This window comes from Nematolebias whitei, chromosome 6 (assembly GCF_014905685.2).
Source record: "Nematolebias whitei isolate Nwh7 chromosome 6, NemWhi1, whole genome shotgun sequence".
NCBI classification, from domain to species: domain Eukaryota; kingdom Metazoa; phylum Chordata; class Actinopteri; order Cyprinodontiformes; family Rivulidae; genus Nematolebias; species Nematolebias whitei.
In genome coordinates, this window is record NC_056503.1 from 49,608,402 (window position 1) to 49,623,697 (window position 15,296).

General features: G+C 42.7%; 1 protein-coding gene across 1 annotated transcript; it reads left to right on the forward strand.

The window, feature by feature from the left end:
• The first annotated feature begins 2,037 nt into the window (after window positions 1-2,037).
• Window positions 2,038-10,493, forward strand: LOC119411048 (leucine-rich repeat and fibronectin type III domain-containing protein 1-like protein). The gene is made up of 3 exons (XM_037677970.1): window positions 2,038-2,322; window positions 8,747-8,959; window positions 10,179-10,493. Exons 1-3 carry the CDS (start codon window positions 2,038-2,040, stop codon window positions 10,491-10,493), a joined length of 813 nt encoding a protein of 270 aa, XP_037533898.1.
• Window positions 10,494-15,296: the final 4,803 nt, after the last annotated feature.

Sequence of the window (15,296 nt, forward strand, 5' to 3'; positions counted from 1 at the left end):
GACTGCCCATCTCCTCTCGCCTCCCACTTCATCCACCCAAAACATCACCGCCAAAACCATAAATATCATTTTGAAGAAATGAGTCACCAGTGTTTCTCCTTCCTCCTCCGTACCCTTTACTTCTCTCATCTTCTGCACTTTATCTGTCCGGAGCTGCCAAGTCGCTGACTTTAAAGTAAATGTTGGCTTTTATTTCCAAATAATTACCTCCCAGGGGCTCGTGTTCATGGCCTATTTTTCCTCTGAAATGGAGAAATGAAACGGTCAAAGAAATTAAACGGTCAAAGAAATTAAACGCTCAAACCTGACCAAAGACGTTTCCCTTTTCTCAGATAGAACAAATCACCGACCACTTTAAGGATTAGGAAACATGAAATCAACTCAAATTGTCCATCTTTGTGTGTTTGGGTTGGCCTATAAAAAAAACCTTATGTCTGTCGGTCAATATACAGGTGTTGGTCATAAATTAGAATATCATGAAAAAGTTAAAATATTTCAGTAATTCCATTCAAAAAGTGAAACTTGTATATTATATTCATTCATTACACACAGACTGATATATTTCAAATGTTTATTTATTTTAATGTTGATGATTATAACTGACAACTAATGAAAACCTCAAATTCAGTATCTCAGAAAATTAGAATATTACTTAAGACCAATAAAAAGAATGATTTTTTTTAGAAATGTTGTCCGATTGAAAATTATGAACATAAATTATGAGCATGTTCATCATCAGTACTTAGTTGTTGCTCCTTTTGTCTGGATTACTGCATCAATGCATCGTGTCATGGAGTGGATCAGTCTGTGTCTCTGCTCAGGTTCTGAGAGTCCAGGTTGTTCTGATCGTGGCCTTCAGCTCTTCTGAATTGTTGGCTCTGGTGAATCACATCTTCTTCTTCACAAGGTCATGCAAGTTTGCCTTCCGGTTTTGAACAGGGATACCATGGTCTTTAAACCAGGTACTGGTAGCTCTGGCACTGTGTGCAGGTGCCAAGTCCTGTTTGAAAATGAAATCTGCATCTCCATAAAGTTGGTCAGCAGCAGGAAGCAGGAAGTCTCTAAAGCTTCCTGGTAGATGCTGCGTTGACCTTGGACCTCAGAAAACACAGTGGACCAACACCAGCAGATGACATGGCCCCAAACCATCACTGACTGTGGAAACTTGACACTGGACCTCAAGCAACGTGGATTCTGTGTCTCTCCTCTCTTCCTCCAGACTCTGGGACCTGGATTTACAAAGGAAATACAAAATTTACTTTAATCAGAAAACATTACTTTGGACTAATCAGCAGCAGTCCCAGGCGAGATGCTTCTGACGCTTGTTCAAGAGTGACTTGACACAAGGAATGTGACAGCTGGACCCCATGTCTTGCATACGTCTGTGCGTGCTGGTTCTTGAAGCTCTGACTCCAGCTGCAGTCCACTCTTTGTGAATCTCCTCCACATTTTGAATGGGTTTTATTTCACAATCCTCTCCAGGGTGCAGTTATCCCTGTTGCTTGTACACTTTTTCTACCACATCGTTTCCTTCCCTTCTCCTCTCTTTATTACTGTGCTTGGACACAGAGCTCTATGAACAGCCAGCCTCTTTAGCAATGACCCTTTGTGTCTTGACCTCCTTGTGCAAGGTGTCAATGGTCGTCTTTTGGACAACTGTCCAGTCAGCAGTCTTCCCCATGATTGTGTAGCTACAGAACTAGACCGAGACCATTTAAAGGTCTTTCCATGTGTTTTGAGTTAATTAGCTGATCAGAGTGTGGTACCAGGTTTTCATTAGTTGTCAAATATAATCATCAACATTAAAATAAATAAACATTTGAAAAATATCAGTCTGTGTGTAATGAATGAATATAATATACAATTTTCACTTTTTGAATGGAATTACTGAAATAAATTAACTTTTTCATGATTTTCTAATTTGATGAGCTGCACCTGTACGGTTTAATACTTAAATATGGGTGGAATTACAACAATTTGTTTGGTTTTCTATCATTTTCATACAGTTTGAACCAGCTTTAACTGATCACTATTGATATGGAAGATGCAGAGGCTGTAAATTCTTTGATGTTTTCTTCTAGACTGGACATGACGTCCAACAAGCTGAAGAAAATACCTCCAGACCCGTTGTTCCTTCGGATCCCGGTGTACGCCAAGATGAAGGGTTCTCCTCTCACGGCGCTGGTTTTGAGTTTTGGTGGGAACCCTCTGCATTGTAACTGTGAGCTGGTGTGGCTGCGAAGACTGACCCGCGAGGACGACCTGGAGACCTGCGCTTCACCTAGAGACCTGGCTGGGAAATACTTCTGGACCATACGAGAGGTTTGTTAAAGTCTCTGCACATCAGGAAGGAGGACATTCATTTTCTGCTCACGTTCTCAAATTAACAACCGACAAAATGATACAGTGTCATAACTTATTTAACAAAACCATAAAAAATAAATCAACATATTAAATCTAAGTCTAAGACGTGCACATTTTGAATACTATTAAGAGGTTTAGTATCAGCACGGAGCTGCTGATCGAATTTATTAATTACCTGATCGTCAGTGGGACCATCTCTAGGGAAGCAGAAGATCTTGCTGCTGTGGAGCGTACAGGTGTGTGTTATCACAACACCAGGCAGGAAAGACATCAGCAATGACCTCAGAGAAGCAACTGTTGCTGCTCATCAATGTGGAAACGGTCAAAGATTATTTCCAAACTATCAGTTTCATTGTACAGAGAAAGCTTTTAAGACAGCTGCCAATCTTCACAGCAGATTCATCTAGAATGTCAGACCGTGCAATGTTCAAAGAAATGAGCCACAACCTCAGACTCTGCAGGCCTCTGTTAGAAGGTTAAAGGTTAAAGGTCATGGCTTGTTTGGAAGGGCTGCAGCAGAAAATCTCTTCTGTCTAAACGAACATGGCAGCACAACTTGGGTTTGGAACATTTGGAATATTTGGAGTTTCACATCCACAGTACAAAATGCCTTATCAGCTGTCAGCACGATGGTGGAGGGCTAATGGTTTGGGCTTGTTGCAGTCACTGAGCGGGCCTTGAACTCTGTAGACCAACGGGTTCAGGAGTCAAATGTGAGTCCGTCTGTCCGGCAGAGGAAGTTTGGACCAAACTGGGTCCAACAGGACAACGATCCCAAACAGCAGCTGATCTCCAACAGAATAAGAATCGAGGTGCAGCAGTGGTCTAGTCCAAGCCCAGAACTTGGACCTGACTCAGATGTTGTGGTTGGACCTTCAGAGAACGGAGCAGAATCCAGTGTCTGCAAGCATCAAGGAACTGAAGCAACAAGAGCGGCTCAGCGTTCCTCCACTTGCATCAGTGTTCAGTTTTTTACTTAGTCCCTTCAGTCTCATCTTTCTGTTGATTCAGCCCCTCTCAGCTCACCACCTGTTTTCAATTAGTAATCACCCGGGGGCTGTCCGCTCCACTTAAACTGTCTCTGTCACCACGCTAACAGCGCCTCATCGTCCCGACTCCCTGTCACATGTCTCGCTCCTCCCTTCCTGCTCCTCTGTGTTTTGTAAGTAGCTGCTGCCGTGTCGGCCATTTGTTTTCATTTATTTAATAAAACCATTTCATTTTACCCGAGCTCATCATGTCTGGGTTAGTCCCTTCATGGACCGTGACGCCGCTGCTGCTAAAGGAGCTTTTATTGTACAAGCTGCTTGGTCCCGTAACGTGATTTTTACACACTGCTTCTGGATCGTTGCGTTTTTGTTCCATAAATAAAGACAGAGTGGAGTGTGTCTCTTGTTGTTATCATCACATGCATTTTTTCACATTTCAAGACGGCAGTCAATTTAAAACAGGAATTAGACCCAAACTACTGTTGACATCAGGAGTCATTTCAGTTTACTTTGTATCCAAACAAATACTAAATAGCCACAAAGAGGTATTTAAATATTAGCATAATGTCTTGTATCATATTTACAGTTGGTTATATAACCTGAATCAGAGCTCTAACTTCTGCAGTTTGTAAAGACTTGCTGAGCATAGTATTCAGTTCAGTTCAGATTCTTTATATATAGCACCAAGTCGCAGCAGAAGTCATCTCAGGACACCGAACAGAAACATTCACACGCAAATAAATTCAGTTATTAACTTTATTTATCCAAGCTAGGGTAGCCAGCAGATCATAAGCATCAAAGCCCAAAGGTCTCAGGTGGAAGCACAGTGATGGTCAACATGGAGGATGTTTAAAAATGTCCTGACTCGATGCTCTGCATCCGTTAGAGTAGCACAGATAAACACCGATGAAAGAAAACGTTAGTGCGTGTGATGGACTGCACCGTATGTTTCACATCACATGTTCTGACATCTATTGGATTTTACCTGTGAAGTTTTGTGACTCCATTCAAAGAATAAGCAGTCCCAAGTTATTCCATCTCACCAGGTTGTGTTGCTGCAGACCATAAACAGACGTATAAACTCCTTGACTGTGTGCCGTTTCCCAGCAGGTGTCTCTAAATCACATTTTGCTCTGAAAATAGAGGCTGAAAAGAAGAAAGCAGAGGCTGAAAAGAAGAAAGCAGAGCTGTGGTTGGTGATTAAACCACAAGAGGCAACGGTAAAACAGTTGCAGCTCGACTCTTGGCCTCAACCGATCTGAACATGAGTTTTATTCTTTTTTTGTAAAATAAATATATTTATGTTATTAGTTTCATCAGAAGCGTCTGGAGGCTTGTCAGCAAAAAAAGTACAAGTGGCAAAATAAAAAGTTTAAAACCCTAGTTCTTAACCGCACACGGAGGGAAAACTTGTCTCTGTATGATGTTCAAGCAGAAAGAAATAGATCAAGCTTCAATCAAAACGTGCACGTTTTGTGAAACGTCTTGTGACATGCACATTCAGTGGTGCTTGAAAGTTTGTGAACTCTTTAATTTTCTATATTTCTGCATCAATTTCACCTAAAACATCATCAGATTTTCACACAAGTCCTAAAAGTAGATCAAGAGAACCCAGTTCATCAAATGAGACTAAATATTAAACTTGGTCGTTTGTTTATTGAGGACAATGATCCAATATTACAGATTAGTGGTAAATTATGTGAACCTCTGGGATTATCAGTTACTCTGAAGGTGAAATTAGAGTCAGGTGTTTTCAATCAATGATGATGATCAGGTGTGAGTGATCACCCTGTTTGATCTGAAGAACAGGATCTACCAACGTCTGATCTTCACAACATGTTGGTGGATCATGCAGGAACAAAGGAGGTTTCTGAGAAGCTCAGAAGAAGAGTTGTTGATGCTCATCAGGTTGGAAAAGGTCACAAAACATCTGTAAAGGGTTTGGACTCCACCAATCCACAGTCAGACAGATTGTGGACAAATGAAGGAACATTCAAGACCATTGCTCCCTCCCCAGGAGTGGTGGACCAACAAAGATCTCTCCAAGAGCGAGGAGTGTCAGTGAGGTCACAAAGGAGCCCAGGGTCACTTCTAACAACTGAAGGTCTCTCTCACATTGATGTTGATGTTCATGAGTCCACCATCAGGAGAACTCTGAACAACAGGGTTGAAGGAGAAACCACTGCTCTCCAGAAAGAACATGCTGCTCGTCTGCAGTTTGTTGAAGATCATGTGGACGAGCCAGAAGACTGTTGGAAGAATGTTTTGTGGACAATGAGACCAAAGTAGAACTTTGTTTTAAATGAAAAGAGTTATGTTTGGAGAAAGGAGAACATCATTCCTGCAGAAGAAGCTTATTCTATCTGTGAAACATGGTGGTGTTAGTATCATGGTATGGGCCTGTTCTGCTGCATCTGGACCAGGACTTCTTGCCATCATTGATGGAACAATGAATTCTGAATGATATCAGAGAATTCTGAAGGAAAATGTCAGAACATCTGTCCATGAACTGAACCTCAAGAGAAGGTGGGTCATGCAGCAACAATGACCCTCAGCACACAAGTGGTTCTACCAAAGAACGGGTCAAGAAGAACAAAGTTCATGTTCTGGAATGACCAAGTCAAAGTCCTGACCTTCATCCAATCCAGATGTTGTGGAAGGACCTGAAGCTGCAGTTAATGTGAGGAAACCATCATCTAGAGGTGAAGCTGTTCTGTACGGAGGAATGGACTAAAAGCACTGGGGGGGGTCACACCAGATACTAAAAGCAAAGGTTCACATACTTTTACCACTAATCTGTAATATTGGATCATTGTCCTCAATAAATAAAATACCAAGTTTAATATTTAGTCTCATTTGATGAACTGAGTTCTCTGGATCTACTTTTAGGACTTGTGTGAAAATCTGATGATGTTTTAGGTGAAACTGATGCAGAAATATAGAAATTTCTAAAGGTTTCACAAACTTTAAGCACCACTGTGCTGTATGTGGTGACATTAACGATGCGTTCTCGTGATGTATAGTGCATGTGTGTTGGATTGAGCACAGAGTACTGCAGCAGTAGATGCCATGTGCTGCTTTGTAGCGGTGTTTTCGTGGCATCTTCTTTGTCTTTGACGTTGCAGCAGAACGTGTGCGTCCTTCAGCAGCGCCTTGTTTCAGTTCCTCCATCTGAAAGTCAGTCGCTGGTCAACATCTCACCATGGTCTTACCACCACCTTCTGGCTCCTTTTCTTGCTGCTCTCTGATGCTCGAATCTGGGAAATCTCACTCTGGCAGTTTGTCTTCTGGTGTTCTTGTCTTTAAAGTCTGAACTGAACCACAACAGCAGCTCAAGCTTCAGTTTATTTCAGCTTCGTGTTTGTGGAATGAACGACAAACAGAAAATGTTTGTTGAATATTATTGAACACATCATACGACAGGTAGCGCCAACCTCATGACATCATGAACAACGTAGTAGTTACACAGTTCCTCTGCCAAGAACATAAAGAAATGAGCTGATGATACACATCTCTACTTACTGAAATGAGAAAAACAAGCACTGGCGACGCCTCTTACACGTAAAAACCCCAGAAGGACACGACAGCAACATAGTGCAGCCAGATCGTTAGCAGAGCGTAGTATGAGATCGTTTTTATTGGGTCACTGCTACATAATTGATGTTATGGTTTATTTATGTCAGGCAAATGTCATCTTTCATTGTTGCTTCTTAATTTCTTCACATGTCCAATAAATCCATAATTCTTGTGTAGATGACGCTGTGTACGTCAGGACAAAGATGAAATGTGACGTTATATTTTACAGCCACAAACTGTAACTCAATACACCATAGAAACTCCACATGCACAACAGAGAGCGTAACACTTTGTGCACCTAACTGTTGTGTGTTGCGTGTAAAAACAAGCTGTACGCCGATGTGCTCCATCGCTGAGGGAGATGAATGTTTCTAGTGTTTGACATGAGGGTTTTTCTGGACTGGAGTTGAACAGAGACTTAAGTAAACTTAATATTTTTGGTATAAGATGTTCAGGAGTTACACTGTGTATAGGAGTAGAGATAGTTTATTTTTATTTATGTTTGTTTGTTTGGCTGAGGCAGCGCAGAGTGGCAGATCCTGGTGAGTGTGGCCAATGGTGGCCTTGGCCACCATAGATTATTCTTTGGCCACCCCAGTCATTTGAGGAAACTATACTCTTGAGCAATATTAAGACAGACATTTAAAGCAGCAACCATCTTGGATTTTGACGTAGCAACCCACTTTTCAAAAGGAACCTTTCTTATGCATGCAGCCATACAGCTCACAAAATCCATGAATGGACGGACGGACGGAGAGTATTTCCAGTTCCCTGTCTTCTCTCCGTGATGGGACCAAACAAAGATGAAACCAAACACAGAGTAACCAGCATGCTGGAAAACTACTGTGTTGATACTTCCTGAGATAACATCAGTGGAGTTGTTCCTGGTGGGGGGGGGGGGGGGTGATGTAGGGCTTCACCTGCACATTTTCAGGAGCTGACCCTTCCAGGCTGCTACGACTCCACAGCACTACATGGAGGAGCCCTGAGATAAACATGGGATTAATCGGTGCTATCTTAAAGAAGATGTACTACAAGCCTTTGCTTCACTTTGGATAATAGATGTGGATGTCTTTGGAGAGGCAGTGTGGAGTAAAAGGATTAGCCTTGTGAAGGGGTTGAACCAGAGACCTCTGTGTCACGTGGTGTTTTTTGTTCATCAGTGCTCAGAGAATTCACACGTGTTAAAGTTTCTTCAAGAGGACATTCTGTAGGCCTCACGTCGGGGAATAACTTCTTTCATCTCATTCTTTTTCCTCTGAGCTTCTCAGGAACAGTTTGGAGTTTACAGAACACAAGTGGAAGGCGGCAGTGGTTTATCTGCAGCTGCAGTCCAGTGGTCATCGGGTCAGCCATCAGCTCTGCTGGAAACAAGATCCAAGCCTGAAAAGGTTTTCAGACTCAGAGTGGTAGGAGCGAGGAGTAAGTCACGATAAGGCCTGGACGCCCCGCTTAGCCTTCCAGTAATACTCCACCAAGGTTCTGGCTGGCTTTGCACGGGCTGAGGTGCTAGCAGAGGTGGGGGGCTGAATAATGCCAGGGCTAAAAACGTCCAAGATCGATTCGTCTTTGTGTGGAAACAACTGATTCCTCTCGTTGGAAGAACACAACTGTAGATTTAGTCAGATCTCAAATGAAAAGAAACTGTCTCCCTGAAAAGATCAGGTGCAAATTTATCGTATTTTTTCCACAAAAAATCTTTTAAATCCAATGATCCAACATTCTACATGTATTTCTCTTGTACTTTTACTTCCATTCACGTTTCTTTTACTGAGTAAAAAGGTCGTGGGGACATTTTTCTTCTTCTGCTGTCACAGGAAGAGTTTGTTTGTGAACCCCCGATGATAACTCGGCACACCTCCAAGATGTTTGTGATGGAGGGTCAGGAGGTCAGCCTGCGCTGCAAATCCATCGGGGATCCTGAACCTTCGACTCACTGGGTCAGTCCTGACGGGAAGCTGATCGGAAACACGTCCAGAACCATCTGCTATGAAAACGGTTCACTTGACATCCTCAAGGCCTCCGTCAAGGTAGACACATTCAAGGAGTTGACTCGTGTTTCATGTTATTATTTTTCTTGCCATTAGTTTGTTTTTCGGCTTGTAGAACTCAAAAAATACTTTGCGCTGATGCAGTGATTCCCAACCCTGTTCCTTGAGGAACACCATCCTGCATGTTTTAGTTTCCACCTGATTCACTGATGTAATTACTTCTTCTCATTCTGCAGAAGCCTGGTAATCTCCCATTTATTAAAATCAGGATTATTGAGCATGCATCAGGATAAAATCAGGTGTGCCTTAGCAGGAAACAACTAAAACATGCAGAATGGTGTTCCTCAAGGACCAGGGTTGGGAACCCCTGTATTAATGAATAACTGGACATTCTGTTTGGTTTAACACACTCTGAAGCTGTAACAACAACTAAATTAAAACAACAGAGGAGTATTAAAAGGCTTCAGTAGAGTTTCAGTTTCAATTTCTGGTCATTGTAGTTGTTTAAACATGGGTACAATTAGGCCTGTCGCGATAAACAATAAATCAATTAATCGCATGATTAATGAAAATTATCGACCTCATTTTCATTTATCGGCTTTATCGTTTCTTCATGTCTCTCTCTTTCTGAAGACACTGGATGACAAAAGGTTCAACTCCGGTGCTCTTCACTGACCCCTCCCTTTCTCTTTTCTTTTTAAAATAAATTTTAACGTCCAAAATTGCGTTTTTTGACATTAAAAGCAGCTAAGCTGAGAAGCTAAGATACGAGCTAAACTAACAGGCTGACCTCAGGGAAAACCTCCGTCTTGTCGAAAATTCGCGGTTGAAACTCGTGCCTTCGTCTAAAAAGTTGTTTTTCTCTGAAAAAAGAAGCTGAGAACTTGTTTATTGATTTTTTTAATTAAAAGCTTTGTGTGAAAAATGCTAAAGAGCTCAAACCACCGAGCATCCGCCATTTTGAGAACCGAAGAGAGACAGCCCATGTCATGTCAAGGTGCCTCCCTCCCATTTTTCTTAGAGACACGCTGCTCGCTCCCTCACTGTCCATCCTTCGGTTCAAACAGTCTTATACTGACATCCAGTGGTCACAAAAGGTACTACACACAAAAATTACCCAACATTTCTTCTTGAATTTTTTTTCAAACAATATTATTGTTTATCGCAATCATTTCTGAGACAATTAAACGCCCAGCAAAATTTATTAGGTACAGTCACTGATTAAACATGTTTTCTTCTTTGTTTTGCTCTTTTTAAGGATTCTGGAAAGTTCACTTGCATAGCGTCCAACGCAGCTGGTGAGGCCACCGCCCCTGTCGAGTTGGTCGTCAACCCTTCCCCGCACTTCGACCCCAAAGTGGAACTAGATCCGGGGCCTTCAGACATCCCAACGTCCATCAAATCCAACGTGAGCGGAGGCCATCCCAGGTCCGACCAGCAGAGGGTCAGTGTGTCGGAGCTAACCTCCAGCTCCGCCACCATCAGATGGCCGCCTCAAAACCACATCCCAGGAGTCCGCATGTACCAGATCCAGTACAACAGTTCTACAGATGACATACTCATTTACAGGTAAGACTGGCAGAGTGTGTGTGTGTGTGTGGGGGGGGGGGGGGGCATGTGAAAACTTCATTTGAAATTTGGATCTAGAGCCTTTGATGAAGACTTTATCAGACAGTGTTGAGCATTTAAACTAAATTATGAGTGCCTGTTCCTCTCATCATCGTCTGTTTTTCACGTCGGTCTCACCAGTTATCCTGTCCTTGTCCTGGCATCCAGCCAGAATAAAATCTATTGGCTTGTGTCTGTAGGATAAGAATAATGATGTTCTTTGTTTCTTGTTTAAGACATGGCTTTATGATACTCATTTTATTGCTGAAAGTAATTGCATTTATTAATTTTTTTACTCATTTGTTTTATTCAAGGGGCGACACAGTGACTTAAATTGAACTACAGTAGGAAAGTCCCGGGTTTGAATCTTGTCGGGACTCCTTGGTGCACTTTGCCTACGTGGGTTTTTTACTCAGATTCCCCAACAGAGCGCCTCCTGAGACGTTCCTAAATGCCTGATGTGCATGGACACGAGTTCATCGCTTCTGTTTAGGTGTTGTTTTAACCGATGATTCAAAGGTCAGTGTTGAGTCAGTGAAGGTCTGATAACTGGACTAAAATGTGTGAAAAGCCGCCAACGTCCGTAGAAAGAAATTGAGAGACGTTCAGAGAACTCGTTATCAAGACTGCAGAAATTAAATGACAAAACGTCTGACTTCTTTGAAGCATCATACAAAAATAACGAGCTGGATCTGGAGTTTCATTAAGAACAGATTCAGCTCTCAAATTAAATTTTGTTGTTTCCGAGCCTCGTGACTGCACAGGTTTAAAAAAATGTTTTTTATGTACCGTATTTTTTGCTGTATAACTCGCACCTTTTTGCATAAATCGGCATGCCTACAACTTATACAGCGAAGCGACTTATTTATGTTTTCTCCATATTTATAACCAAATTTTTTTCTGAGATCTGACAATTTCATTCATTCTGACATGGAAAATATTGAACACTACCATTTTAAGCCACTGGAGGGCAGTCGAGTAATCTGGCAAGCCAAGTGTCTCATTAATAGGTAAAAGTGGCTATTAATGAGACATTTGGCTTGCCATACCAAGCACCTTCGTCTTGCTCTGGAACTCCAGGAGCAAACATCAAATCAGCTTCATTTCACTGCGACGCCCAGCTGATTTGACCACTGAAGTGCATTTATTAAGGAAACGTTAAACTGACACATTTACTATAATGTCGAGCAAACAAATAATTGTTTTAAGTGTTAATCTTGTTAAATTCTTGTTAAAGTCCTCCCGTGCACGCTCCGGCGGCTGCCATTTGGCAGCCAATCGATTTTTGGCACAACACGGGCCCACATTTCTGGGCAGTCGGCGGTGATGCATAATAGATGCAACGTGTACGGCGGCAGGTACGGTATGTTTTTTATTTGACACAACATTCAGTATTTTGTAAAAAATAAAATAAAGAGCAGGAAACTGCCTTAAATTAAATCTCATAGTTCTGTTTAAATAGATGCTCTTTGTTACCAGATGGACTGAGAGCTTTACCTTAGTCAGGTAAATATGTTGTCATGTTTTGTGCAGGCTGCATTTTTAATTAAAATAAAAATTATATATATTTTACCGCGCAGGCAGCAGCTAAAGTGCTCAGTGTCACATACGGCAGCCGTACTGGAGGTCTGCAGGTCGCTGCAGCAACAACTGCTGACTTTGTCTCCACTGATGAGAGCAGACTGCTAATTTACTGCCCGCCACGCAGGGAAGTGTTTGATCAGCGTTCACGCTCACACCAACTAATTGTTTTGTCTTTAGCTCCAGTTGGCTTTGAAGGAAAAATGCCACATGGGTGCATAACCTAATTTCCTCTGGTGGTGTTGTGTTTGAGCTGCAAACGTTGGCAAAACTCACTTTGAGGAAACATTCATGGGCTTACCAAGCATCTGAAAAAGATTGGAGATCGATTGATTTGAATCACAGCCGTCACCTGGAATGGCGCTGATCTCCAGAGTGGAATCAAAGCTATTAACCTCAAAAAGTGTTCTCACTAAGAAGTTCCTTTTCTCAAACAGCGTTCCTTCATGTGACCAGAGGTCATAACGTCACAAGATGCAGCTGTGGTTGTGTGAGGACACTGAGAGCACTCGGAGAGATGTGCAGATTATGGTCCTCAGACAAACTGACATATTTTAATCATGCCAGATTACACTCGGTGCAGACGCCCTCCTGAACAGCAGGTGTCGCCACTGAGGGGACGATAGAGCTACATTTAAAAATGACACTAGGGCTGTGTCCCAATCCAACGGCTGCATCCTTCGAAGGACCCGGCCTTCCCAGTCGACGTAGGTCGGGTCCTTCAAAGACCACGTAGACCAGAAGTTAGCGGCTGTGAATTGGGACAGGTCTAGCCTTCAAAGTTACGTCGGCGTATGTCCTGTCGCCTAGCAACCGCGACAGCGCTCAGCCGAAAAAAGAATGGAGATCGAAACATTTTTAAGTTTTTGTACTGCTTTTTTAATTCTGGAAGTCACACAGGCAGCTCGTCGTTCAAACACAAGGTTCAACTCGTCTTAGAGGATCTTTGATTCTTTCAGTGTTTGCAGTTGAGTTTTGTTCAGCTTTACAGAAGAACAACAAAGTTCATGCTCAATCATCCAGGTATCAAATCCAATAATTGTCAGTCAGGTCATCTGGACAGTTTCTTTTTTATAGAGACGTTTCGCCCTCTATCCGGAGGGCTTCTTCAGTACAGAAGAACGTCACGGTCTTGGGAAATAGTGGGAGTTACAGCAGATGGACACCAGAGCATGAGAACTTTCAATATGAATTGATGAAAATACAAACTGTTCGTATATATTTGATATGAATCGGTTTTGTAAACGTGGCATTGAACGGTTCTTGTTGCAGATGTTAAATATACAAAGACTGTTTGTGGTTTGATAGAAGACAGCTGGACTCATCTGAGGGTTCACACCAGCCCTGATCAGTCCGCTTTAATCAAACTAGTCTGTTGCCTAGGAAGTCTGGTTTGTTTGGGGAGGTGTGAATGCGCAATCGAACGCTGGTGTGGACCAAAAAAGCGAACTCTGGTCCGCCTAAAAACCAAGGTCTCGGTTCGGTTGTAGTGAACTCTGGTGCGGTTCGAATGCAGTGTGAATACAAGCGGACCGGAGACCGCTCCAAAAGCAGGAAGTGGAGTACAGCGCAGGGCAAACAAACGTGCATTTCTCTGACCTCATACGGAGCCGTCAGCCGCCTTGTGTGAAAAACAACATCCTCCATGTCTTCTGCCTCTTCTCCTGCTCATGATGAGTCCATTGCTGAAAAATGACAAAACAGAACTCCTGAAACCGCTAAAAATTGATGCCGCTCCATTTTTGTTTTTATTTCCTGAAGAAGTCGTCTGTTCTTCAGAGGTTTTTGTGTCGTTTCCTTCAGTAGTTCTTGGTGCAGCGCCCCCACAGGCGAGCGGGGGAACAGGTCGACTGACTCAGTGCAGTGTGAATGAGAACCGCACCAGCTGACAATGTAAACAAATGTTCTGAATGTGGTCCCCAATAGAACCGAGTCCACCGGACTATCAGGTGTGAAAACGACGTTTATTCACATCGTGTGGGGGTCCAGGTTTATCAGTTTTTGTTAAAAAAGGATCGGGTCACATGAGTCTCAGAGCCGCCCCTCCATCCGGAGTTGTTCTGGCTGTCGTTCATCGAGGCCGACAGGTGAGCCGTTTGGTTCAGGTGTGGGGGGCTGTGGGTTTTGTAACGTCAGTGTTGTGCAAACCTCCATGTACATAAAAGTGACAGCGTGAACTGACGCGACCTCACCGTGTTATCAACCTGCTTCAAAGAATTAATTTGGTGGAGAAATGAACCATGACGCTGGAAAGGTTAGCTCCGTCTGTGTCGATAAATGTGCTTCGAGCTATAGCTGGATTCATCAACCACTCAGCACAAAATGTTTTACTCATCTGGAACAATTTAAGCATTTTAGAGATTTTTGACGGTTTCTTTTTGTTTGGAATAAGTTACCTGCAGCAAATTGGGTTTGTTTTAGGGAGCGCACCTGAGATTAGACCCGTCCCCAGGTTCTCTCCAGCGTTTTATTCAGAGGAATCAAACTCTGCGTACAAGAAATAATTTGATGTTCAGTCTGTTTCCTTTTGTTGTTGATTGGATTCAGATCTGCTCTGAAACACAACAAAGCTCCGGCTCACAGGAGGAAGGTTTGACAAGAAAAACGTCATCCTGAAAAACCCTGCACAGAAATGAGATCTGCAAGACGACGGCCATGAAACTCCCCATTGTTTAACAAAAGGAGGAGGATAGATATGGTAGAAGCACTTGCAGCACTTCAACTAGGAGGTAATGGAGATGAAGGAAAGTAGATGAAGTTTAATGACGATGGCAGACAAATGTAAGCTTTTCAACTTTGATACTTAATGAAGAAAAGTGTTCAGGGTGACGAATCTTTACAGCAGCACTTGATAAATTTTACATTAAATATAAATTGTACTTCTGTCTTACAAAGCATAACTGTCCAAGTCCATAAACGTTAGACTTTGCACTTAAAGTTGTGCATTTCTCAGGAAGTGAAGGAGCAGCTGGGCTTCCACCAGCCCCTCCGTCCAGCAGCTCGAGGGTCGCCTTGTGATCACCAGATGTGACTCTTCGAGTCTGTCTGAGGCTCGAGAGCGGGCCTTCTGTCAGCCCACCATTCGGAGTGACCGCTGAATGCTCTCAGCACCATTTAGGCTGCTCGTCACCTAGCAACTCGGTCCAGAATGCATAATTGAGTGTTATTATGAAGCGTTTTCAGGGCT